Raw genomic sequence first — 26,438 nt, 5'->3', positions numbered from 1 at the left:
TGGATACAGTATATTTGGATTTCCAAAAGGCATTCGATAAGGTGCCACATAAAAGATTACTGCACAAGATAAGAGATCATGGTGTTGGGGGTAATATACTGGCATGGATAGAGGATTGGCTAACTAACAGAAAACAAAGAGACGGGATAAAAGGGTCATTTTCAAAATGGCAGTCTGTAACTAGTGGGGTGCCGCAGGGCTCAGTGCTGGGGCCTCAACTATTTACAATATATATCAATGACTTGGATGAAGGAACAGAGGGTCTTGTGGCCAAATTTGCTGATGATACAAAGATAGGTGGAAAAGCAAGTTGTGATGAGGACACAAAGTGTCTGCAAAGGGATATTGACAGGTTAAGCGAATGGGCAAAAATTTGGCAGATGGAATATAATGTGGGAAAATGTGAAGTCATCCACTTTGGGTGAAAAATAAAAAAGCAAAATATTATTTGAATGGAGAAATACTACAAAATGCTGCAGTACAGAGGGATCTGGGTGTCCTCGTACATGAAACACAAAAAGTCAACATACAGGTGCAGCAGGTAATCCAGAAGGCAAACGGAATATTGGCCTTTATTTCTAGGGGGATGGAGTATAAAAGCAGGGAAGTCATGCTCCAACTGTACAGGGTGCTGGTGAGACCACACCTGGAATACTGCGTACAGTTCTGATGCCCTTATTTAAGGAAGGACATACTTGCATTGGAGGCAGTTCAGAGAAGGTTCACTCGGTTGCTTCCGGGTATGGAAGGGTTGTCTTATGAGGAAAGATTGAACAGGTTGGGTCTATACTCATTGGAGTTTAGAAGAATGAGAGGAGATCTTATTGAAACTTACAAGATTCTGAGGGGACTCGATAGGGTAGATGCTGAGAGGATGTTACCCCTCATGGGGGAATCTAAAACTAGGAGGCATAGTCTCAGAATAAGGGGTCACCCGTTTAAGATGGAAATGAGGAGGAATTTCTTCTCCCAGAGGGTCATGAATGTTTTGAATTCTTTACCCCAAAAGGCTGTGGAGGCTGAGTCATTGAATAAATTCAAGGCTGAGTTCGACAAATTTTTGATCAGCAAGGGAGTCAAAGGATATGTGGAAAGGGCGGGAAAGTGGAGTTGAGGTAAAAGTCAGATCAGCCATGATCTCATTAAATTGCGGATCAGGCTCGAGGGGCCGAATGGCCTACTCCTGCTCCTATCTCTTATGGTCTTATGGTCCCGATTTCCATTACCCCACCATTGGTGGCTGTGCCTTCAGCTGCGTGGGCGCTAAGCTCAGGAATTCCCTCCCTAAACCTCCCCACCTCTCTACCTCTCTCTCCTCCTTTGAGTTGCTCCTCAAAACCTACCTCTTTGACCCTCATCTGTTCTAATATCTCTTTATGTGGCTTTGGTGTCAAATTTTGTTTGATAATCGCTCCTGTGAAGTGCCTTGGGATGTTTTACTGTGTTAAAGGTGCTATATAAATGCAAGTTGTTGTTGCTGTCAGTGACCTTGAATTGACTCTGACTGTGTTCCTCATTAACAGCAATGTGTCCGGCAGATCTTCAGCAACTGTGGAAAGAAGTGACCGGAGTCCACAGTATGGAGGAGTCGCTGAAAAGTGAAAGTCTCGACCTCTCGACCAACAGCTCCACCTCTACCTCCTTCCTCACCTCCAAGATCTCACCCTCAATATCCCATCATTCTTTACTGAATGGGCAGAACTCCATTCACACTCCAAAGAGAGAAAGGTACAACTGACAACAGGCGATCCCAACTTGGGAATGAATCCCCAGCCAGGTTTAGCGTGCAACCTTTCAATCATTCTTGTACAGCAGTGGTTTATGAGGAATATAGAAACGGGCGGAGGCCATTCAGCCCCTTGAGCCTGTTCCGCAAATCAATCCAATCATGGCTGATCTGTAACTCAACTCGATTGAGACAGTGAGAGAATTCTCAGTGTTGTCAGTCACAGGAAGTTGATGCTGATGCCACTGACCAAATGGCCACATTTTTTCACATGTCCGTTCTCTGTACTGCCTCAGTCTCCCACGTAGTCCGAATATTACATTGTTGTTATACTCCCATGGAAGTGAAACTTTCTAAGATCGGCACATCACTGCCGAATTTGGCTTTAGTTTCTCAGGCACAGAGCGTGTCTCTGGTGTAGATGTTCCACTGGCTGGTCACACTGACTCAACTCACCAGGGCAAGCAATCTCACTAAACATGGCGACAGTGGTGAGAATGTGGAACTCGCTGCCACAAGGAGTAATTGATGCAGACAATGTCGAGGCATTTAAAGGGAAACTAAATAAGCACATGAGGGAGAAAGGAATAGAAGGATATGCTGATTGGGTGAGATGAAGTAGGGAGGGAGGAGGCTCGTGCGGAGCATAAACACCGGCATAGACCAGTTGGGCCGAATGGCCTGTTTCTGCAACTCGATATAGTTTCGATGTAATTCAATGTGACATAGTGTGAGGTGTATCCTGCACTGCTGGAACAACCACACACCTGCTCAAACCTTACACACGTGCAATTAGTACCGAGAGACATCGTACAGTTAGTACCGAGAGACATCCTGCAGTTAGTACCGAGAGACATCGTACAGTTAGTACCGAGAGACATGGCGCAGTTAGTACCGAGAGACATCGCGCAGTTAGTACCGAGAGACATCGCGCAGTTAGTACCGAGAGACATCGCGCAGTTAGTACCGAGAGACATCGTACAGTTAGTACCGAGAGACATCCTGCAGTTAGTACCGAGAGACATCGTACAGTTAGTACTGAGAGACATCGCGCAGTTAGTACCGAGAGACATCGCGCAGTTAGTACCGAGAGACATCGCGCAGTTAGTACCGAGAGACATGGCGCAGTTAGTACCGAGAGACATCGCGCAGTTAGTACCGGGAGACATCGCGCAGTTAGTACCGAGAGACATCGCGCAGTTAGTACCGAGAGACATCGCGCAGTTAGTACCGAGAGACATGGCGCAGTTAGTACCGAGAGACATCGCGCAGTTAGTACCGGGAGACATCGTGCAGTTAGTACCGAGAGACATCGTGCAGTTAGTACCGAGAGACATCGCGCAGTTAGTACCGGGAGACATCGCGCAGTTAGTACCGAGAGACATCGCGCAGTTAGTACCGAGAGACATCGCGCAGTTAGTACCGGGAGACATCGCGCAGTTAGTACCGAGAGACATCGCGCAGTTAGTACCGATAAAAATCGCGCAGTTAGTACCGAGAGACATCGTGCAGTTAGTACCGAGAGACATCGCGCAGTTAGTACCGAGAGACATCGCGCAGTTAGTACCGAGAGACATGGCGCAGTTAGTACCGAGAGACATCGCGCAGTTAGTACCGAGAGACATGGCGCAGTTAGTACCGGGAGACATCGTGCAATTAGTACCGAGAGACATCGCGCAGTTAGTACCGATAAAAATCGCGCAGTTAGTACCGAGAGACATGGCGCAGTTAGTACCGAGAGACATCGCGCAGTTAGTACCGAGAGACATCGCGCAGTTAGTACCGAGAGACATCGCGCAGTTAGTACCGAGAGACATCGCGCAGTTAGTACCGAGAGACATCGCGCAGTTAGTACCGAGAGACATCGCGCAGTTAGTACCGAGAGACATGGCGCAGTTAGTACCGAGAGACATCGCGCAGTTAGTACCGAGAGACATCGCGCAGTTAGTACCGAGAGACATCGCGCAGTTAGTACCGAGAGACATGGCGCAGTTAGTACCGAGAGACATCGCGCGGTTAGTACCGAGAGACATCGCGCAGTTAGTACCGAGAGACATCGCGCAGTTAGTACCGAGAGACATCGCGCAGTTAGTACCGGGAGACATCGCGCAGTTATTACCGGGAGACATCGCGCAGTTAGAACCGGGAGACATCGCGCAGTTAGTACCGAGAGACATGGCGCAGTTAGTACCGAGAGACATGGCGCAGTTAGTACCGAGAGACATCGCGCAGTTAGTACCGAGAGACATCGCGCAGTTAGTACCGAGAGACATCGCGCAGTTAGTACCGAGAGACATCGCGCAGTTAGTACCGAGAGACATCGCGCAGTTAGTACCGGGAGACATCGCGCAGTTAGTACCGAGAGACATCGCGCAGTTAGTACCGGGAGACATCGCGCAGTTATTACCGGGAGACATCGCGCAGTTAGTACCGAGAGACATCGCGCAGTTAGTACCGAGAGACATGGCGCAGTTAGTACCGAGAGACATCGCGCAGTTAGTACCGAGAGACATTGCGCAGTTTGTAGCGAGAGACATCGCGCAGTTAGTACCGAGAGACATCGTGCAGTTAGTACCGAGAGACATCGTGCAGTTAGTACCGAGAGACATCGCGCAGTTAGTACCGAGAGACATTAGGACTTTGCCATCTGGCTGCAACTTTCCCCGGTATAGAGGGACAGACTATCAATGGGAGTTTACCCGAGTGTCTCTGCTGGTGATTAGGTTATATAGTTTTCCCCAAAGGCACTTTTAGTTGTCAGAGGCAAACTTGTGGCAATGAAAAGTAAGAGCTTGCATTTATATAGCGCCTTTCACATCCCCAGAATGTCCCAAAACACTTTTACAGTCAATTAATTATTTCGAACTGTAGCCACAGTTGTAATCCCACAAACAGTAATGAGATAAATGACCAGATCATCTGTTTTAATGATATTGGTTGAGGAACACCTCCCCTGCTCTTCTTTAAATTGTGCTATGGGATCATTTACATCTGAGAGGGCAAACGGGGCCTTGGCTTAACATCTCATCGAAAACAATGGCACCTCTGACAGTTCAGCACTCCCTCAGTACCACCCCTCCGACAGTACAGCACTCCCTCAGTACCACCCCTACAGCACTCCCTCAGTACTGCCCCTCCGACAGTGTAGCATTCCCTCAGTACTGCCCCTCCGACAATGCTGCGCTCCCTCAGTACTGTGCTGAAATGTCAGCCTAAGATTATGTGCTCAAGTCTCTGGAGTGAGACTTGAACCTGTGCCTGCTGATGTAGAGGTGAGAGTGCTACCCACAGAGCCACGGCTGACACTTGTAAGATGTAGGGAGAACAACACCAGTGACCACACTGACCCAATGACACCACAAACTGCTCATTGCCGAAAGCAGCATCTGTTGTGATGGAGTCTTATTCCCTGTTCTGCATACAGTGTAGTGAAAGCAGATGGCCTAGCTGTCAGCCATTAGCCTAAATAACACAATTTGAACTATTACTGTCTTAATGAGAAATGCCTGGTGATGTTGATGGATCTGCGAGTAACCAGCAACAAGTTGGAGCAAAGGACTCCGGTACGTGTGAGTGGGACAGTCTGTGGGCAGAGGCCCTTCTGCTATTGATGGAATGTGGAAAGGAAAATTTTGAAACAACACAAAAACCATGAGTGCTGGAAATTAGAAATTAAAACAGAACATTCTGGAAATACACAACAGCTCTATCAGTATCTGTAAAGGGAAAAGACAGGTTAATGCTTCAGGTGAGAAACAGCTGAAGGTTTTGATGAAGAGATCCAGCCCCAAGCATTAATCTCTTTCTTTCAGAAATCCGTGCTGTACATTCCGTCATTTTTATAATCAGCTCCCTGGGATTTGGAAACTTCCTAAATATATTTATAATGGCAATTTCAGGATATACTGAGTTACATCGATTCTACGGCTCAGAAACAGGCCATTCGGCCCAACTGGTTTGTGCCGGTGTTTATGCTCCACACGAGCCTCCTCCCACCTCTCCTCATCTCACCCTATCAGCATATCCTTCTATTCCTTTCTCCCTCATGTGTTTATCTAGTTTTCCCTTAAATGTATCTACACTATTCACCTCAACTACTCCTTGTGGGAGCGAGTTCCACATTCTCACCACTCTCTGGGTAAAGACATTTCTCCTGAATTCCCTATTGGATTTATTAGCGACTATCTTATATTTATGGCCCCTAGTTCTGGTCTACCCCACAAGGAGAAACATTTCTTCTACATCTACCCTATCAAATCCTTTCATTTTCTTAAAGACCTCTAGCAGGTCACCCCTTGGCCTTCTCTTTTCTAGAGAAAAAAGCCCCAGCCTGTTCAATCTTTCCTGATAAGAATACCCTCTCAGTTCTGGTATCATCCCTGTAAATCTTTTTTGCACCTTCTCCAATGCCTCGATATCCTTTCTATAATATGTAAAACTATGTCATTCTTTATTCTTTCTTCCCCTTCAATTTTCTCCCCTCACCTCCAGAATGTGCTGAGCTGCCAACTTTCCACGAGCTGCCCTCCAGCTGTGGCTCAGTGGGTAGCCCTCTCACTGGAGTTAGTGAAGGTTGTGAGCCCAAGCTCTGCTCCAGAAACTTGAGCACATAATCCAGGCTGACACTCCCAGTGAATGTAAAAGATCCTGTAGCATTATTTGAAGAAGAGCTGGGGAGTTCTCCCTGGTGTCCTGGCCAATATTTATCCCTGAACCAACTTCAAAAACAGATGATCCACTCATTATCTCATTGCTGTTTGTGGGATCTTGCTGTGTGCAAATTGGCTGCCGCATTTCTTACATTACAACAGTGACTACACTTCAAAAGTACTCGGGTGGCTGTCAAGCGGTTTGGGATGTCCTGAGGTGGTGAAAGGCCATGTATAAATTACAAGCTCTTTCTTTATTCCTCTCACAGAAAGGTCCTCTCTTCATATGTGAACTCAATTAATGTATATCAGCAGGAAATTCAAACATCGAGGGCATCACAGCAGAACCCAGCCCTGTCCATTCCTGCATCCACAGGCAAACACTTCCCAGCAGGAGTCACTGGATAGCGACCATGAGCAGGGAAACCTGGGCAATTTTTGCCTCCCTTTAACCAGTGTGTTTAACTAGTTGCTCTTCCTCCAATGTTTCCCCTTATTGAGATCAGTTAACTCAGACCAGGGATCAAACCAGAGTCCTTCCTAGTTTGTGTGGCTCTGTACCAGTCTGGGCAGTGCTTTGTCCACTAAGTCTGGGGTATCGAAACAATGGGCCGTTTGTGGCCTGAGACCCTGGCAATTGAGCCCATGGTTCCATGGTAACTCAGATCTGATATTTCTTATTGGCTAGTTTGTCCTGTTTGAAATCCCTGGGACCTGGAGGTTGAGAAAGGGCTGTTCTTAATCCTGTTGTCTTCGTGGAGGAAATCCTAAATCAGAACCCCAAGAGCTCTTGGTATCAGAAACTTAAGAAATGTGGAAATTAATGAAACGGGGGTTGATTTTGATGTGTCCAGTTTCATGGGGCAGGTGGTGGGTTGGAGCAAGTCTGCCTCTCGCCCAATGGGAGCTGTCGGTGGCCCGGATCATTTTTTTTATAGCGGTCAGGCCTCATTTGAAATCTTCCGGTGAGCAGCTCGCGCACTCTGAGCACCTCGCCGATCGGAGGGGGGACGAAAATTAATCGGCACCTCCGCAGAGCTTGTGGTCCGGGGGGGAGGGGGTCCGGAGAGAGGGAAGGTTGCAGAGGGTCAGGCATTGGGGGGAAGGATGGATCAATTTTCATGGGGCTAAGAAGAGCATTAATGTTCCTCCTGGCCCCACTTAAAATTGTTGGAAAAACTTTTTCTAAAGTTTTTTGGCACGGGCTGCTGGGGTCCCTGTTGTGTCACAGGACCCGGATTTGCATGGCCGTTATTCAGGCAGCAGCCTGGGCCGCCTATTTCAAGGCCCCCACCAAAATGGCAGCGGCCTGGGCGTCGGGCACCCCGATTTTCAGCACGTTACCGCCCAGTTCCTGCCCCAAATCTGGGATGAAAATTGCCCCCATGGATTGAAACTTTCTATGTGCCTCCTCCCATACCCCAAACCCCCAAAGTATCTGCTGGGGCAGCTCTCAATGACATTGAGATTGGACGCTTGGCACGAAAGGACTCAGAGTTTAAAAATGTTTAACTCTGAGTCCTTTTTCAATGGTGTGATGTGAAAGTTAGCCCTTCTTGTTGGGTTGCCAATTCTGGTTGGGCCAATTCCTGGAGATTTCATCACATGACCTCCCATCTGGTCAAACAGCCTTTTTTTCCCCATCTCTAATATTTTTATAACTAATCAAATGAGGAAAATGAATTTTTATCCCAGCTGTTACTCACAGCAGTGCCCTGGAAATTGATCTTTAATTCCTGGAGACTCCAGGGCAGTCCTGGAGGGTTGGCAACCCCATGTTATCCCTATCATTTGTGCAACAGTGACTAACCCTCTAATCTCTGGTCTATTCTTTCCTAGCTTGTCACATGAAGAAGCCATAGGTGTTCACCCTCTGTTTGGACACGGTGAATGCAAATGGCCAGGCTGTGAAGCTCTCTGCGATGACATGGGACAGTTTTTAAAGTAAGTATTGGGGAGGGGGTCGGGAGGGAGAATTCATTTTGTGGATGAGGGGAGTGGAGGATGGAACCAACTTAGTGATGGTGGAGTGTCCGCTTTGGGCGCAATCTGGAAATTGTGCCCAGAAATGCGCTGGTTAGGTTAGACTTTCACTTTCTGCTAAAATTCATTTGCATAATCACAAACATAAAATCTTTCTATGAACCAGTGCAATCGGGCAGCGTAATAGACCATAATCACTCCTTTTGCCCATTTAAAGTATTCATCGATGTATTTAAGTGGGAACCTGGTGCAATTTTATTGATCCAGCTGAAAGTGGGTTTATCAGCAAAAATGAGCATTTTTAATAAAAGTGTCCTGTCCTCCGCCTGTCAGTAACCTGATTTCAAATCACTGAAAATTACTTTTTAAAAAATCTTTACTGAACCATTTAATAATTTTATTGGTGTACACGAGTCAGTTTCTTAGTAAACTGAATATTTTTTGATAATGAAAAATCTTTTAAAACATGCCTGTGCGCCGAGGAAAATGAACGCAATTTGAAGAGTTTCCCGAACCAGGGCGACGGGGGGATCCTCGTAATCTCGGCCGGGGGCCGGGGCCATTTTTGCGGGTGGGGCCTGATTCGGGCAAATTGAATCTTGAACCAGCGTAAAAAATCGCGGGAAACACGAGGGTAAGTGGTTATGGGTGTAATTCACTTAGGTTTCATCTTCCCCCGATCTTTTGCGCTGGTTCAGCTGATTCCTGCTGGATTGTGCTGATTTTACTGGTGTCAATAAGCAGAAACTCGAGCCCCAGTGAGCTTAGGACTTTTTTGAGCTCAGTGGAATTTCTCTCATCAATCAGGTCTACTCCCAACTTAGATCAATCCTCTTCACTCTCCTCAGCCTTTAAAGATTTGCATCTGTCTGGTTTAGAATTGGAAGGCCCAATTTTAGAGTAGACTGTCCAGAAATGCCTAAAATGCAAACCGGACGCTAGAGACTTTCCATTTCTGTGGGTTTTTTTTATTTGTTCATGGGATGTGGGCGTCGCTGGCGAGGCCGGCATTTATTGCCCATCCCTAATTGCCCTTGAGAAGGTGGTGGTGAGCCGCCTTCTTTAACCGCTGCAGTCCGTGTGGTGACGGTTCTCCCACAGTGCTGTTAGGGAGGGAGTTCCAGGATTTTGACCCAGCGACGATGAAGGAACGGCGATATTTGTCCAAGTCGGGATGGTGTGTGACTTGGAGGGGAACGTGCAGGTGGTCTTGTTCCCATGTGCCTGCTGCTCTTGGCCTTCTAGGTGGTAGAGGTCGCGGGTTTGGGAGGTGCTGTCGAAGAAGCCTTGGTGAGTTGCTGCAGTGCATCCTGTGGATGGTGCACACTGCAGCCACAGTGCGCCGGTGGTGAAGGGAGTGAATGTTTAGGGTGGTGGATGGGGTGCCAATCAAGCGGGCTGCTTTGTCCTGGATGGTGTTGAGCTTCTTGAGTGTCTCTGGACGTGAAACAAATATCAAGACTTGAGCCATAATCTCACCCCAGTGGCCTGCCCCCAACCTGCTCCCTGTTCAGTTCTTGACTTGGTAAAAGGTAGCGATCCAGTTATCCTGTCTCCCGCCTCCAAGCTCCATCCTCATTCCTCACCCTCCACTCGTAGCCTCTCCAATCTCCCCAGTCATCCTTTTACCCTCCACTTAGAGGCTCTCTGAGTTGCCTCCTCTTACCCTTTGCTCAGAATCTCTCCGAGTTCCCTCCTTGTCTCTCACCCTGCACTCCGAGTCTTTTCCAGCCCCCTTCTTTACCTTTCTCAGTCTCAGTTAAATCTTTAGCATCAGTTTTATCTCTTTATTTAAGAACAGTCAACCTTATTCATTCTTATTTGTCTACTTCACAAAGATAAGTAGCAAATACAGATGCCATTCGGCCCCTCTAGTTCATCTTTTAATGGAAACCTACGATCCCCCAATGCGATGTGGAACCACCTCTTCAACAGCTCCACAGTTTTTACCCCCATTTCCTTACCCTGAGCCCACCCCAGGTATTGATCACTGTGTGAAGGAGGGCTTCCTGATATCAGTCCTGATATCTTGCCTTTTCCCAGTCTGTACCTCTGTTCCCTTCTTCTGCAGTTGTGCTTTAACTTAAAACAGTGACGCACATTTCTGCCTCATTTAGTAGTTTATACACCGCTACAAGGACCCGTCTTGTGTGTGGGATCCACTCCCATTCACCTCCTTTCAAGGCTGGAGAGTTTTTTAGTCCCTTTCTCATAACTCAGTCCTCTGAAAGCTACTGTCACCAACTCTGATTGGACGTATTCCTGGAGGGTTCATCACATGACCTCAAACTGCCTCACCCAGTCAAACAGCCTTTTCTCCAAATCTCCAATATTTTTATAACTAAGAAATGAAAATGTTCAAAGGAAATGAAAAAAACATTTTTTTTAAGGCCCCTGGTCTGTGATTCTTCCCCCCGGGTGTTGTTTGCAGCAGTGTCCAGGAGATTAATCGTCAACTCAATCCTGGAGGGTTGGCAACCCGACTGATACTAGAAATAAGGCTCCTTGCTTCTCTCGGCACTGTTTCCAAGGAGGTCTTGTGACATCACTCCCTGTAAGAGGGACATGAAGTCTATTGTAGTCACTGCTTTCAAGAAAGGGTTTCTTTTGTTTTTTATACAAATGCATATGAACAAAACAAGTAACAAATCTAAAGATTTGGGTGAACATTTGGGAGTCATATTTCTGCAGAGTTTCTAAAATCGTGCACCGTAACTTCAGCGTAAGATCCACAGAAACCCTGAGAAACAGCGGAGATGGCGTAGACTCCGTTTCTCTGGAGTTTCCGTGGCTTTTCCGCCAAAGTCACGTCAGATGACTGGGAGAATGGCTGTGAGACATATTTGTGTTGCTGTGTAGGAAGTGCTCCCTTTAACATAGGAAGTGATGCAGTAAGGCGCCAACAAGAAAGAAAGAAACAACTTGCATTCATACAGAGCCTTTCACGACCTCAGGACATCCCAAAGCACTTTACGGCCAATGAAGTACTTTTTGAAGTGTAGTCACTGCTGTAATGTAAGAAACTCGACAGCCAATTTGCACACAGCAAGATCCCACAAACAGCAATGTGATAATGACCAGATAACCTGCTTTGTTGATGTTGGTTGAGGGATAAATATTGGCCCCAGGACACTGGGGAGAACTCCCCTGCTCTTCTTCGAATAGTGCCTTGGGATCATTTACGTCCACCTGAGAGGGCAGAGGAGGCCTGGGTTTAACATCTCATCTGAGAGACGGCACCTCCGACAATGCAGCGCTCCCTCAGTACTGACCCTCTGACAGTGCAGCGCTCCCTCAGTACTGACCCTCCGACAGTGCAGCACTCCCTCAGTACTGCCCCTCCGACAGTGCAGCGCTCCCTCAGTACCGCCCCTCCGACAGTGCAGCACTCCCTCAGTACTGACCCTCTGACAGTGCAGCACTCCCTCAGTACTGACCCTCCGACAGTGCAGCGCTCCCTCAGTACTGACCCTCTGACAGTGCAGCGCTCCCTCAGTACTGACCCTCCGACAGTGCAGCACTCCCTCAGTACTGACCCTCCGACAGTGCAGCACTCCCTCAGTACTGACCCTCCGACAGTGCAGCACTCCCTCAGTACTGACCCTCTGACAGTGCAGCGCTCCCTCAGTACTGACCCTCCGACAGTGCAGCACTCCCTCAGTACTGACCCTCCGACAGTGCAGCACTCCCTCAGTACTGACCCTCCGACAGTGCAGCACTCCCTCAGTACTGACCCTCCGACAGTGCAGCACTCCCTCAGTACTGACCCTCCGACAGTGCAGCGCTCCCTCAGTACTGACCCTCCGACAGTGCAGCGCTCCCTCAGTACTGACCCTCCGACAGTGCAGCACTCCCTCAGTACTGACCCTCCGACAGTGCAGCGCTCCCTCAGTACTGACCCTCCGACAGTGCAGCGCTTCCTTTGAAGGAGAGGTTAATTCTACACTGATCTTCAAACCTTGAGGTGATCTACCTGCACGTTCTGAAGTTATTGTTACACGGGTGAACACATTGACTACGTCTGATGCTCAACGCCTTCTGTCCTCGTTAAATTTAATCTGACTGAGAGATGGGTAACTCTTTCCTCGGGTCACAGACGCGACACTTAGACAACAGACCTGCCAGAAAAATACTGTCGGGTGCAAGGCTGAGGACACCCTAAGACTGAGGCCAATCCATCAGGGGGGGTATCCGTGGTTTGTGTTCCATCTCCTCGACATTGCAGCTGTCAGATCAGCTTTTCCTAGCGACGTATCTGAGAATATGGGAAAAAAGCATAGGAACAGGAAGAGGCCATTCAGCCCCTCGAGCCTATTCCGCCATTCAATTAAATTATGGCTGATCTGTATCTTAATTCCATTTACCCACTCTGGTTCCATAACCCTTTGTACCCTTACCCAACAAAAATCGAGCAATCTCAGTTTTGACATTTTCAATTGACCCCCAGCCTCAAATTTTTTTTGGTTCCAGATTCCCACTCCCCTTTGTGTGAAGAAGTGCTTCCTGACATCACCCCTGAACGGCCTGGCTCTAATTTTAAGGTTCTGCCCCTTTGTTCTGGACTCTCTCCATTAGAGGAAATAGTTTCTCTCTATTGACCCTATCAAATCCTTTAATCATCTTAAACACCTCGATTAGATCACCCCTTAATCTTCTATACTCGAGGGAATACAAGCCTAGTCTGTGCAACCTGTCCTCATAATTTAACTCTTTTAGCCCCGGATAGATGTTTTGATTTTAATCATCAATAAAAACGATTATACTGAGATGGCTGTGAGCTTTTTGTTGGACCACTTTGGGGAGAGAGCAGACAATAGCTCCAGACCTACAGCAGCAGTGCAATTAAAGAGCCCTCTCGGGCCTCTTTCATTTTATTTATTCATTCTCGGGATGTGGGCGTCGCTGGCAAGTCCGGCATTTATTGCCCATCCCTCGAGAAGGTGGTGGTGAGCCGCCATGAACTGCTGCAGTCCGTGTGGTGACGGTTCTCCCACAGTGCTGTGAGGTGGGGAGTTCCAGGACTTTGACCCAGTGACGATGAAGGAACGGCGATATATTTCCATGTGCCTGCTGCCCTTGTCCTTCTAGGTGGTAGAGGTCGCGGGTTTGGGAGGTGCTGTCGAAGAAGCCTTGGCGAGTTGCTGCAGTGCATCCTGTGGATGGTCCACACTGCAGCCACAGTGCGCCGGTGGTGAAGGGAGTGAATGTTTAGGCCTCTTTAGGTATCTTGAAATGAACATTATCAGGCAGTAGGTTGGTAGTTTACAGCTTCTATTTAGAGCCATAGGTTCTGTGGCATGGTTGGGTTCCAGGGGTGAAAAAATGGGCATGAACTGTTGGGTTTGCTCGAACGTCACAATGGCTTCAACCTTTACACTGAGCCGCCAAGTAGCAGCATGTGAGGTTGAAGTGCGTAACACTACTGGACTAGCACGCTCACTATCAGTGTGAGCTCCTGTGATACAAATGGAGCACTGTGTAAACCAGTGTAAAATTCAGGAAAAAAGTGAAAAACAAATATGCAACAAGTTAAAGGTGCAGGTTAAGTTGTGGAGAGGAAGAAGGGTTACAACCTCATCCCAGAAAGCTTCACTTCATAATCGTCTAACCCCCTCCACCCCCAATTGAACAACAGCTTAGTGGCTCCGTCCTTTTTTTTAATTCATTCTCGGGATGAGGGCGTCACAAGGCCGGCATTTATTGCCCATCCCTAATTGCCCCTCGAGAAGGTGGTGGTGAGCCGCCTTCTTGAACCGCTGCAGTCCGTGTGGTGAAGATTCTCCCACAGTGCTGTTAGGAAGGGAGTTCTACGATTTTGACCCAGCGACTATGAAGGAACCGCGATATATTTCCAAGTCGGGATGGTGTGTGACTTGTGGAGGGGAACGTGCAGGTGGTGTTGTTCCCATGTACCTGATGCTCTTGTCCTTCTAGGTGGTAGAGGTCGCGGGTTTGATAGATGCTGTCAAAGAAGCCTTGGCGAGTTGCTGCAGTACATCCTGTGGATGGTACACACTGCAGCCACAGTGCACCGATGGTGAAGGGAGTGAATGTTTAGGGTGTTGGACGGGGTGCCAATCAAGCGGGCTGCTTTGTCCTGGATGGTGTTGAGCAAGTGGAGAGTATTCCATCACACTCCTGACTTGTGCCTTGTAGATGGTGGAAAGGCTTTGGGGAGTCAGGAGGTGAGTCACTCGCCACAGAATACCCAGCCTCTGACCTGCTCTTGTAGCCACAGTATTTATGTGGCTGGTCCAGTTAAGTTTCTGGTCAATGGTGACCCCCAGGATGTTAATGGTGGGGGATTCAGCAATGGTAATGCCGTTGAATGTCAAGGGGAGGTGGTTAGACTCTCTCTTGTTGGAGATGTTCATTGCCTGGCACTTATCTGGCGCGAATGTTACTTGCCACTTATCAGTCCATGCCTGGATGTTGTCCAGGTCTTGCTGCATGCGGCCATGGACTGCTTCATTATCTGAGGGGTTGTGAATGGAACTGAACACTGTGCAATCATCAGCGAACATCCCCATTTCTGACCTCATGATGGAGGGAAGGTCATTGATGAAGCAGCTGAAGATGGTTGGGCCTAGGACACTGCCCTGAGGAACTCCTGCAGCAATGTCCTGATGCTGAGATGATTGGCCTCCAACAACCACTACCATCTTCCTTTGTGCTAGGTATGACTCCAGCCACTGGTGAGTTTTCCCCCTGATTCCCGTTGACTTCAATTTTACTAGGGCTCCTTGGTGCCACACTCGGTCAAATGCTGCCTTGATGTCAAGGGCAGTCACTCTCACCTCACCTCTGGAATTCAGCTCTTTTGTCCATGTTTGGACCAAGGCTGTAATGAGGTCTGGAGCTGAGTGGTCCTGGCGGAACCCAAACTGAGCATCGGTGAGCAGGTTATTGGTGAGTAAGTGCCGCTTGATAGCACTGTCGACGACACCTCCCTGGGTGACTATTATTTTAAAAGGAAAGATTGAACAGACTGGGGCTCTTTTCTCTAGAAAAGAGAAGGCTGAGGGGTGACCTGATCGAGATCTTTAAAATTATGCAAGGGTTTGATTACCAACATCCAGTGCTAGGTGACCAAAAATTTCCTCCAACTAAATGTTGAAATGACCAAAACCATTGTCCCCGCCACAAACTCCGTTCCCTCGCCACCGACTCCATCCCTCTCCCCGGCCACTGTCTGAGGCTGAACCAGGTCGTTCACAACCATGGTGTCCTATTTGACCCTGAGATGAGCTTCCGACCACATATCCTCTCCATCACCAAGACCGCCTACTTCCACCTCCGTAACATCGCCCGTCTCAACCCACTGCCTCAGCTCATCTGCTGCTGAAACCCTCATCCATGCCTTTAAAATTTGATTACCTCTAAATTTGACTATTCCAATGCTCTCATGGGCGGCCTCCCATCTTCCACCCTCCATAAACTTGAGCTCATCCAAAACTCTGCTGCCCGTATCCTAACTCGCACCAAGTCCCGTTCACCCATTACCCTGGTGCTCGCTGACCTAAGTTGGCTCCCGACCGGGAACACCTCGATTTTTAAAATTCTCATCCTTGTTTTTAAATCCCTCCATGGCCTCCCCCCTCCCCATCTCTGTAACCTCCTCCAGCCCCACAACCCTCCGAGATCTCTGCGTTCCTTCAATTCTGGCCTCTTGCACCTCCCCGATTTTCATCGCTCCACCATTGGCGGCCGTGCCTTCAGCTGCCTGGGCCCTAAGCTCTGGAATTCCCTCCCTAAACCTCTCCCCCTCTCTCTCCTCCTTCAAGACGCTCCTTAAAAAGCAACCTCTTCGACCAAGCTATTTGTCATCTGCCCTAATATCGCCTTACATGGCTCGGTGTTGAATTTTGTTGATAATCACTCCTGTGAAGCACCTTGGGACATTTTACTTTAAAATAATAAGAGGGGAGGAGGTTTCAGGTGAGGGTAAATTCATCAGTCGAATCAGAAAAGACAAGGCTGTAGAGCAGAGTAGCGATTTGGGTAAAAACAAGCAGAGTGTGTCAGGAAGGGACAGAGAGATTAACAAAGGTAACAGGACATTGGTGAGTAAGGGCACATCAGGGAAAAATAGTAAAAAGTTAAAATTAAAGACACTGGCCCCGATATTACCAGGGAGGCGGGATGGCAGCGAGGGCAGGGGGCGACTGGGCACCTGGGTAACCCCCCCAGTGAAATCCGTCCATTCCCCACGCGATCGCAGGTAAATTGAAGTCACTTACCGTGGCTTCCGGGTTTCCGCCGGAAACCTGCGCAGCGGGCGGACTGCGCACCCGCATCACAGGCTGTCAGCTGGAGGAGCCCTATTTAAAGGGGCAGTCCTCCATTGGCTGCTCCTGCAGCAAAGAACCAAAATTATAGAATGGAGCAGACCGGGGGAAAGGCCGCTCCCAGATTTACTGATGCCTCACTCCAGGTCTTACTGGATGGGGTGAGGAGGAGGAGGGAGGTCTTCTACCCAGCGGACGGGAGGAAGTGCCCTGTCTCTGCCACCAAGAAGGCCTGGCTCGAGGTGGCAGAGGGGGTCACCAGCAGCAGCAACATCTCCCGCACCTGGATCCAGTGCAGGAAGGGCTTCAATGACCTAACTAGGTCAGCCAAAGTGAGTAACTTACTCATTCTCCTGCACGCCATCTTCCACATCACCGCCCCCACCCCACAACTCCTTCTGCACTGCCAACACTACTCTATCACATCAGTCCTCACACCCACTCAAACCTCATCCTCAACTTATCTGCATTCCTCACCTCCCCAGTACTCATCCCACCACTACCACTCGACCCAATCCTCATACAATCTCATGGCTCTGTCTCATACTCACCATCTGATGCATCTCTTTCACTGTCACCAATGCATTCAGCGGTTGGCCACATCACTATCCCTCACTCATGCCTCTCTACTTTCTCCCCTTATAGGAGAAGAGAGCCCAGAATGCACAGGAGAGGGCGAAGACTGGAGGGGGGGCCGCAACATCTGGTCGTCCTCACGGACGCGGAGCAGGAGGCTCTTGAAGTGAGCCGCACCCTCGAGTGCCTGTCCGTCGGGGACGCCGAGACTGCCACCCGACAAACGGCTGGTGACAGAACTTTAACATTCAGCACTCACAATAGCAAATGATGTTAACATGCCTTGCCAACTTCAGCACCTCAACATCTGTCATCATGCTTAATATTGCCTTCTGTTCTCTTACAGGGCCTTCAGCGACCGCCGTGATGGCGGAGGGCGATTCCTCAGAGGACCTGCCGGCCTCTGAGGGGGCACCGTCACATCTGAGCGAGCCATCCACCAGCGCAGATACACACACCTCGGTGGGTCCCCATCCTCAGTTAGTTGGGGTCGCACATGGTGAGTCACCACACACATGAGCACGAGTAGACACTGGTGGCAGGGGCAGCTGTGGAGAGTCCGCGTCGGTGGGAGCACTCTTCCCCAGGCTCTGCTCAGCTGGACACAGATGCTGAACCCTGGGGGCCATCCTTTAGAAGGAGGGGCAGCAGCACATTTGCGTGGTGCTGGAACAGGTGCCACGCGCACTCTCCACAATCGTGCAGAGGATGGAGGAGTCCAACTCCTGCATGAGTGGAATGGTGGCACAGGTACAGGAGGGAATCTCTGAGATCCTGTCACAGGGACGTGAGGGCATCTCTGAGATAGTGTCGCGGGTAAGTGCGGGAATGTCTGCGATGGAGGGAAGACTAGCCTCCATGGAGCTTCAAGCACGGCTCACCAATGAGTCCACTGAGGCCCTGACAACAGCCCTTCGGACTCAGGGTAGCAACTTTCTGCCACCTTAAACAGGCAGGCAGATACACTGGCACTGGCCTTACAAAGCTTGACACATGTCCTCCAAATTGTCGTCCAGCAGAGTGGTAGGAGTGATGTGGGCCTGGCCCAGGAGAGGGATGATGGCGAAAGGGGACATGGAAGTGGGGACGCTACTCAAAGTGCTCCCACGTCTCACCCGTTGCCCCCCTCTCGGCCAGTGCCCGCAATGCTGCCCCCTCTCCAGGTGGTCGAGTCTGCCCTTGCACAGGTGCAGGTGGAGCAGTCTTTGGAGGGGCCCTCACGGGCACCGAAACCCAGAGGGCGTCGGCCCAAAGCATCTAATCGGTCTGGGCATTACCAAGAGCAACCTGTCACTACCTCTGCTGCAGCCACAGGGAATGCACCATGTGGGAGTAGTCGGAAGCGAAAGGCGAAGGTTTTGTGAGCACAAAGGTGATGCACAAGAGTGTTTGACGGTTTGTCATGTTTTTTATTTATATTTGATTTTTGTTAATGGCACATTAAATATTATTATTCTCACCACTACTGCCACGTCTTGGCCATTCTTGACTGGCTTGTGTAGTAAGTCCCTTTCATGAGGTTCACCATGAGCACCCACACTTGATGCCACCCATTGGGTCACCCTCCAGTGGGTGTATGTGTAGTTGCACGACTATTTTGTGCAGGTGCCTGTGGTGCAGCACTGTGTTGTGGAGCTCCACGTGGCGGAGGTGGACGGCGTGCCTGGCGAGGCTGGTGATGCTGCTCGTCCTCGGATGAAGTGATGAATGCAGCTATGGCGCCCCCTCCATCCTGACGGTGTGAGTTTGAGGGGGTCCGCAAAGTAGGTAAATGCGTTTGCACAGCAGAGTTTTGGGTATAAATTAATAATTTTGAGTGGAAAGATAAAGGTGTTGCAGCCAAAACTTTGTCTGAAGAGACAGAGTGCCCTGCTGCAATAAATGAGGTTTTCTCCCCAACTATCAAATAATCCTTAGCATCTCCCACTGGCTGAAACACGTCTGCTCCAACAGGGAGTGTTTCCCACAGCACGGGAAACACGCCGAGGATCCTTCAAAATCGCACCCCTGCCAAAATCTCCACTCAATGAGGTCTGTCAAGTACCTCAACAACCTAAATAAGTATGTAAAGTATCATCCGGCCGGCTTTAATTGCCGGTGGGAGTCGCGCATGCGGGAGCTGTGTGCTCACCCGAACACGTCACTGGGGAACCCGGAAGTGAACGGGTTGGAGCCGGGCTCCGAACCCGCTCCGGGATTCCTCCATTTTAGGAGCCCTCCCTCCCCCAACGCACCCGCTCCGCCATCCGAAAATCGGCCCCACTATATCTGAATGCACAAAGCTATCGTAACAAGATGGATGAATTAATGGCACAAATATAGATAAACAAATTTGATCTAGTAGCCATTACTGAGACGTGGTTACAGGGTGACCAAGCTTGGGAACTAAATATTTCAGGATACTTGATTTTTTAGAAAAGATTGCCAAAATGGAAAAGGGGAAGGGGGGAGGGGGGAGGGGGGCGAGGGGAGTAGCCCTGATTCTAGAGGATGAGATCAAGGCAGTGGTGAGAAAGGATCTTAGCTCAGAAAATCAGGATGTGGAATCAGTCTGGGTGGAGCTAAGCAATAACAAAGGGCAGAAAACACTGGTGGGAGTAGTTTACAGGCCCCCTAACAGTAGTTATGGTGTTGGACAGAGTATAAATCAGGAAAATAGTGGAGCAAGTATCAAGGGTAATGCAATAATCGTGGGGGACTTTAATCTTCATATAGACTGGGCAAACCAAATTTGCAAAAAGTAGTTTGGAGGACGAGTTCATGGAATGCATTCGAGACAGTTTCCTAGAACAATATGTCATGGAACCAACCAGGGAACAGGCTATTTTAGTTCTATTATTGTGGAATGAGACAGGGTTAATTAGTAATTTCTGGGCTGGTGTGATCATAATATGATAGAATTTCATATTGAGTTTGAGAGTGATGTTGTTAAGTCTGAAACTAGGGTCTTAATTTAAACAAAGCCAATTATGTAGGTATCAGGGTCAAGTTGGCTACGGTTGATTGGAAAATTAAATTATAAAATATGACGTTGATAAGCAATGGCGAACATTTAAAGAAATAATTCATAATTCTCAACGAATATACATTTCCTTGACGAATAAAAAATTCACAGGAAAAATGATCCAACCAAGGCTAACTAGAGAAGTTAAGGATAGTATTAGATTAAAAGAAGAGGCTTATAATGTTGCCAAAAAGAGTAGTAAGCCCGAGGATTGGGAGGGTTTTAGAAACCAGCAAAGGATGTCCAAAAATTGATAAAAAGGGAGAAAATTGAATATGAGAGTAAACTAGCAAGAAATATAAAAACAGATTGTAAGAGCTTCTACAAATATGTAAAAAGGAAGAGATTAGCAAAAGTAAATGCAGGTCCCTTAGAGGCTGAGACAGAAGGAATTATAATGGGGAATAAGGAAATGGCAGAGACATTTAACAAATATTTTGTATCTGTCTTCACAGTAGAAGACACAAAAAAAATACCGGAAATAATGGGGAACCAAGGGGATAATGAGAGTGAGGAACTTAAAGTAATTAAGATTAGTAAAGAAAAAGTACTGGAGAAACTAATGGGACTAAAACCCCACAAATCCCCTGGACCTGATGGCCTACATCCTAGGGTTCTAAAAGAGGTGGCTACAGAGATAGTGGACACATTGGTTGTGATCTTCCAGAATACCCTAGATTCTAGAACGTTCCTAGTGGGTTGGGAGGTAGCAAATGTAACCCCGCTATTCAAGAAAGGAGGGAGAGAGAAAACAGGGAACTACAGGCCAGTTAGCCTGACATCAATCATCGGGAAAATGCTAAAAACTATTATTAAGGACATAGTAACAAGGCACTTAGAAAGTCATTGTATGATTAGGCAGAGTCGACACTGTTTTATGAGAGGGAAATCGTGTTTGACAAATCTTTAATAGTTTTTTGAGCATGTAACTAGCAGGGTATGTAAGGGGGAACCAGTGGATGTAGTATATTTAGATTTTCAAATGGCATTCGATAAGGTGCCACACAAGAGGTTATTACACAAGATTAGGGCTCATGGGATTGGGGTAATATAATAGCATGGATAGAGGATTGTTTAATGGACAGAAAACAGAGAATAGGAATAAAGGGGTAATTTTCAGGTTGGCAGGCTGTAACCAGTGGGGTGCCGCAAGGATCAGTGCTTGGGCCTCAGCTATTTACAATCGATTATTAATGACTTAGAATAAGGGACCGAGTGTAATGTATCCAAGTTTGCTGACAATACAAAGCTAGGTGGGAAAGTAAGCTGCGAAGAGGACACAAAGAGTCTGCAAAGGGATAAAGACAGATTAAGTAAGTAGGCAAGAAGGTAGTGGATGGAGTATAATGTGGGGAAATGTGAGGTTATTCACTTTGGTAGGAAAAATAGAAAAGCAAAATATTTTTTAAAAGGTGAGAGTCTAAGAAATGTTGGTATTCAGAGGGATTTGGGTATCCTGGTACACGAATCACAGGAAGTTAACATGCAGATACAGCAAGCAATTATGAAGGCAAATGGTTTGTTAGCCTTTATTGCAAGGGGTTTGGAGTATAAGAGTAAGGAGGTCTTGCTGCAATTATATAGGGCTCTGGTGAGACCATACCTGGAGTACTGAGTACAGTTTTGGTCTCCTTACCTAAGGAAGGATATACTTGCCTTAGAGAGAGTGCACATTTTGATTGCTATGAGAAGAGATTGAGTAGAATGGGCCTCTACTCTCTGGAGTTTAGAAGAAGAGGTGATCTCATTGAAATGTATAAAATTCTTAGAGGGCTTGACAGGGTAGATGCTGAGAGGCTGTTTCCCCTGGCTGGAGAGTCTAGAACCAGGGGTCATGGTCTCAGAATAAGGGGTCGGCCATTTAGGACCGAGATGAGGAAAAATTTCTTCACTCAGAGGGTTGTGAATCTTTGGAATTCTCTACCCCAGAGAGCTGTGGATGCTCAGTCGTTGAGTATATTCAAGACTGAAATCGTTAGATTTTTGCACTCTAAGGAAATCAAGGGATATGGGGATCGGGCAGGAAAGTGGAGTTGAGGTCGAAGATCAGCCATGATCTGATTGAATGGTGGAGCAGGCTCGAGGGGCCGTATGGCCTACACCTGCTCCTATTTCTTATGTTCATAAGTTTACAACGTTAAAGGCGCTATTTAAATGCAAGTTGTTGTTGTTGTTGTTGATAGAGTAGACGTAGAGAAAATGTTTCCACTTGTGTGGGGAGACCAGAACTAGAGGGTCATAAATATAAGATAGTCACTAATGAATCCAATGGAGAATTCAGGAGAAACTTCTTTACCCAGAGAGTGGTGAGAATGTGGAACTCGCTCCCACAAGGAGTAGTTGAGGTGAATAGTGTAGATACATTTAAGGGGAAGCTGGATAAACACATGAGGGAGAAAGGGATAGAAGGATATGTTGATGGGGTGAGATGAAATAGGGAGGGAGGAGGCTCGTGTGGAGCATAAACACCAGCATAGACCTGTTGGGCCGAATGGCCTGTTTCTGTGCTGTACATTCTATATAATTCTATGCCATTTTATTTCAGACATTTGCACTTATTTTAATGATTCGGCATCATCCCGTTAATTTTTATTTTAAGATCATAAACAAATAGAGAAAACTGTCCCTATGGAACAGAAAAAAAGCAATCGCATTGTATCCAAGTATTTCTCAGAAGGATTCTGTGGGAGTTGGTGGGCCCCCTCCATTAGCTTCATTGTTCAGTCAATGTTTTATGGCCTAGTGCATAATTGTAGAAGTTTATTTAGCCAATTAGCTGAAATGTGCAAACAGTCAATCTGTTAACAGTACCTCGACCAGTAAATGCTCTCAGGTACTGACCTCATTAGTGAAGTGATTTAGATCCGCACAGGGGAGTGGTAATGGAGACACAGGTACCAGGGGAGGTAATAATTGGATACAACACTTCGCTGCAATCCAGACTTTTGCCCACTGACACCTCCATTGCTCACTGATTTACTGGATCTCACTGCATCGTGGAAAGGGACGGGATTTAAAAATGATTTCCATCCTGATGCTTCTTTAGTTAACCCTTTGATTACCAAGGAGGAACTTTGAAGAAGCAGGTACAACATAAGTGAGGACCAACAGCAAGGCCTTTTTCATCAAAGGATTTGCTGCAATGTTTCCCAGCAACTGGGAGTCATTCCTTCAGGAATTTTATAAATTGTGCTTTTTAAAAATAAAACAAGCTAAATACTGATTCAAAACCAGCAAATTGCCAGAAACTCTGTGGAGAGATCAGAGCAGTCAATGTTTAGGATATGTCAGAATTGGAAGATATTAAAATAAAAAGCATTTAAACAGTAATAGAACAAAGGGAAGGGAGTGGGGGGGGAAAGCAAAAATATACACGAACGCACACACGTGCACAGACACGTGATCACACACACACAAGCACTCACTCAAGTGCAGACACACACATGTATATGCACACGCTCGCATGCACACACGTGGATGCACATCCAAACACGCACACATGCACGTATACAAATGCGCTCACACACACATGCACCATACATGCACACACACACACATGCACACAAAAACAGACATGCAAACAAAAACAGACACACATGCATGGACACAAACATCACGCACATCATCGTGCATGCACATACATGCGCGCATACATGTACACACATTAACACACGCACACCCACCTATGCACACACAGGCGTACGTGCACACACATCCTTGTACACATGCATACACATAATTATACACATACAATCATGCACATATACATACAAGCACAAAACCACACACAGAAATACAGAACCACTCTCAGACAGACGCTCACACATGCGCATGCGCCAAGTAGAAATGGAATGACCTGAAAAGTGCTTGAGTGGAAAACAGGAGATGATTAAATGGTTGAAGTAATATTAGTGAGGTCACAGAGGGATTTGAACACCAGGATTAGAATTTTAAAATCGAGGCGTTGCTGGACCGGGAGCCAATGTAGGTCAGCGAGCACAGGGGGTGATGGGTGAACGGGACTTGGTGCGAGTTGGGATACGGGCAGCAGAGTTTTGGATGAGCTCAAGTTTACGGAGGGTGGGAGATGGGAGGCCGGCCAGGAGAGCATTGGAATAGTTGAGTCTGGAGTCTAACACACTCACACTCTCTCTCACTCTCCTAGACAGAATACAAGAAAAGGCTGTCTGACCTCTCACCTCTCTCACTCTATTATAACCTTCTCTCTCTCTTTCTCTCTCTCTCTGTTTGTTTTTGTGTGCATGTACGTACGTGTGTGTGTATGTGTGTGAGTGTGTGCATTTGTGGTACATGCATGTGTGCGCATTTGTCTCTCTCACATTATCTGTCTCTCTCTCTTCTCTTTCTCTCTCTTTCTCACTCTCTTTCTCTCACTCTCTTTCTCTCTCACTCTCTCTTTCCCCCTCTCTCTCTTTCACTCTCACTTTTTTCTCTCTCTCTCACTCTCCCTCTTTCTTTCTCCCTCTTTCTCACTCTCCCTCTCTCTCTCAATCCCCCTCTCTCTCTCACTCTCACTCTCTTTCTCTCACTCTGTCTCTCTCACTCTCACTCTCACTCTCACTCTCCCTCTCTCTTTCTCCCTCTCTATTTTGTCAATATTACCCCAGGGATCAGTGCTCCTCTCTTGTTCCTCCTCAGTTTGTTTGCCCACCGCACCGTCTGTGCTCCTACATCCATCGAGATCAATGGAAGGCTATTGCAGGCAGGAGTCTCTGTGACTGGTGCTCGGTGGGGAGGGGTCTCTGGGATCTGGTGCTCGGTGGGGAGGGGTCTCTGTGACCTGTGCTCGGTGGGGAGGGGTGTCTGTGACCTGTGCTTGGTGGAGAGGGGTCTCTGTGTTCGGTGGGGAGGGGTCTCTGGGACCTGGTGCTCGGTGGAGAGGGGTCTCTGTGACCTGGTGCTCGGTGGAGAGGGGTCTCTGTGACCTGGTGCTCGGTGGGGAAGGGTCTCTGTGACCTGTGCTCGGTGGGGAGGGGTCTCTGTGACCTGTGCTCGGAGGGGTGGGGTCTCTGTGACCTGTGCTCGGTGGAGAGGGCTCTCTGTGACCTAAGCTCAGTGGGAAGGGGTCTCTGTGACCTGTGCTCGGTGGGGAGGGGTCTCTGTGTTCGGTGGGGAGGGGTCTCTGGGACCTGTGCTTGGTGGAGAGGGGTCTCTGTGTTTGGTGGGGAGGGGTCTCTGGGACCTGTGCTTGGTGGAGAGGGGTCTCTGTATTCAGTGGGGAGGGGTCTCTGGGACCTGGTGTTTGGTGGGGAGGGGTCTTTGTGACCTGGTGCTCGGTGGGGAGGGGTCTCTGGGAGCTGGTGCTCGGTGGGGAGGGGCCTCTGTGACCTGTGCTCGGTGGGGAGGGATCTCTGGGACCTGGTGCTCGGTGGGGAGGGGTCTCTGTGACCTGGTGCTCGGTGGGGAGGGGTCTCTGTGACCTGGTGCTCGGTGGGGAGGGCTCTCTGTGACCTGGTGCTCGGTGGGGAGGGGTCTCTGTGACCTGTGCTTGGTGGGGAGGGGTCTCTGTGGCCTGTGCTCGGTGGGGAGGGGTCTCTGTGACCTGTGCTCGGTGGGGAGGGGTCTCTGTGACCTGTGCTTGGTGGAGAGGGGTCTCTGTGACCTGGTGCTCAGTGGGGAAGGGTCTCTGTGACCTGTGCTCGGTGGGGAAGGGTCTCTGTGACCTGGTGCTCGGTGGGGAATGGTCTCTGTGACCTGGTGCTCGGTGGGGAGGGGTCTCTGTGACCTGGTGCTCGGTGGGGAGGGGTCTCTGTGACCTGTGCTCGGTGGGGAGGGGTCTCTGTGACCTGTGCTCGGTGTGGAGGGGTCTCTGGTGGGAGGGTGGGGTGGGGTGCACCTTGGAAATTGACCCTTTTTTTAGTGCAGTTTGTGTTTGCAGTGACCCCCTGAATAGTGTTAGACCCCAGTAACACACTGGCCGTCAGCTGCTGCTCTCAGTCATCGACTGTCACCACTGTGGATTTTGAAAACTGGTAGGAACATGGGAGTTGCTGGATGAGAAAAGACAGAGGTCCATCGAGTTCACCTTCCACCATCCTGGGAGTCACATGATACAATGATAATGGAGTTATTGACTAATCATATCAATCAATCTCTTATCAATGAGCCTCCAACAGACCCAGACATGAGGTGAGGAAAACCCCCAGTGGGGGAGAGATTTGGGAACCAGAGGTCCAAAGTCACCTGTTCTC

The 26,438-nt window shown here is 48.4% G+C and overlaps 1 protein-coding gene across 2 annotated transcripts in view; it reads left to right on the top strand.

The window, feature by feature from the left end:
- Positions 1-26,438, top strand: part of foxp4 (forkhead box P4) — a 370,715-nt gene that overhangs the window by 266,930 nt on the left and 77,347 nt on the right. For both annotated transcript variants that reach the window (XM_068007751.1, XM_068007750.1), the window contains exons 7-8: positions 1,524-1,728; positions 8,215-8,319. In XM_068007751.1, coding sequence (XP_067863852.1) covers positions 1,524-1,728; positions 8,215-8,319 — 310 coding nt within the window. The remainder of the gene's footprint in view (positions 1-1,523; positions 1,729-8,214; positions 8,320-26,438) is intronic.

The sequence above is a fragment of the Heptranchias perlo genome, chromosome 27 (assembly GCF_035084215.1).
Source record: "Heptranchias perlo isolate sHepPer1 chromosome 27, sHepPer1.hap1, whole genome shotgun sequence".
NCBI lineage: Eukaryota > Metazoa > Chordata > Chondrichthyes > Hexanchiformes > Hexanchidae > Heptranchias > Heptranchias perlo.
The sequence above is the reverse complement of the archived record's forward strand: the minus strand, read 5'-3'. Positions and strand labels throughout refer to the sequence as shown.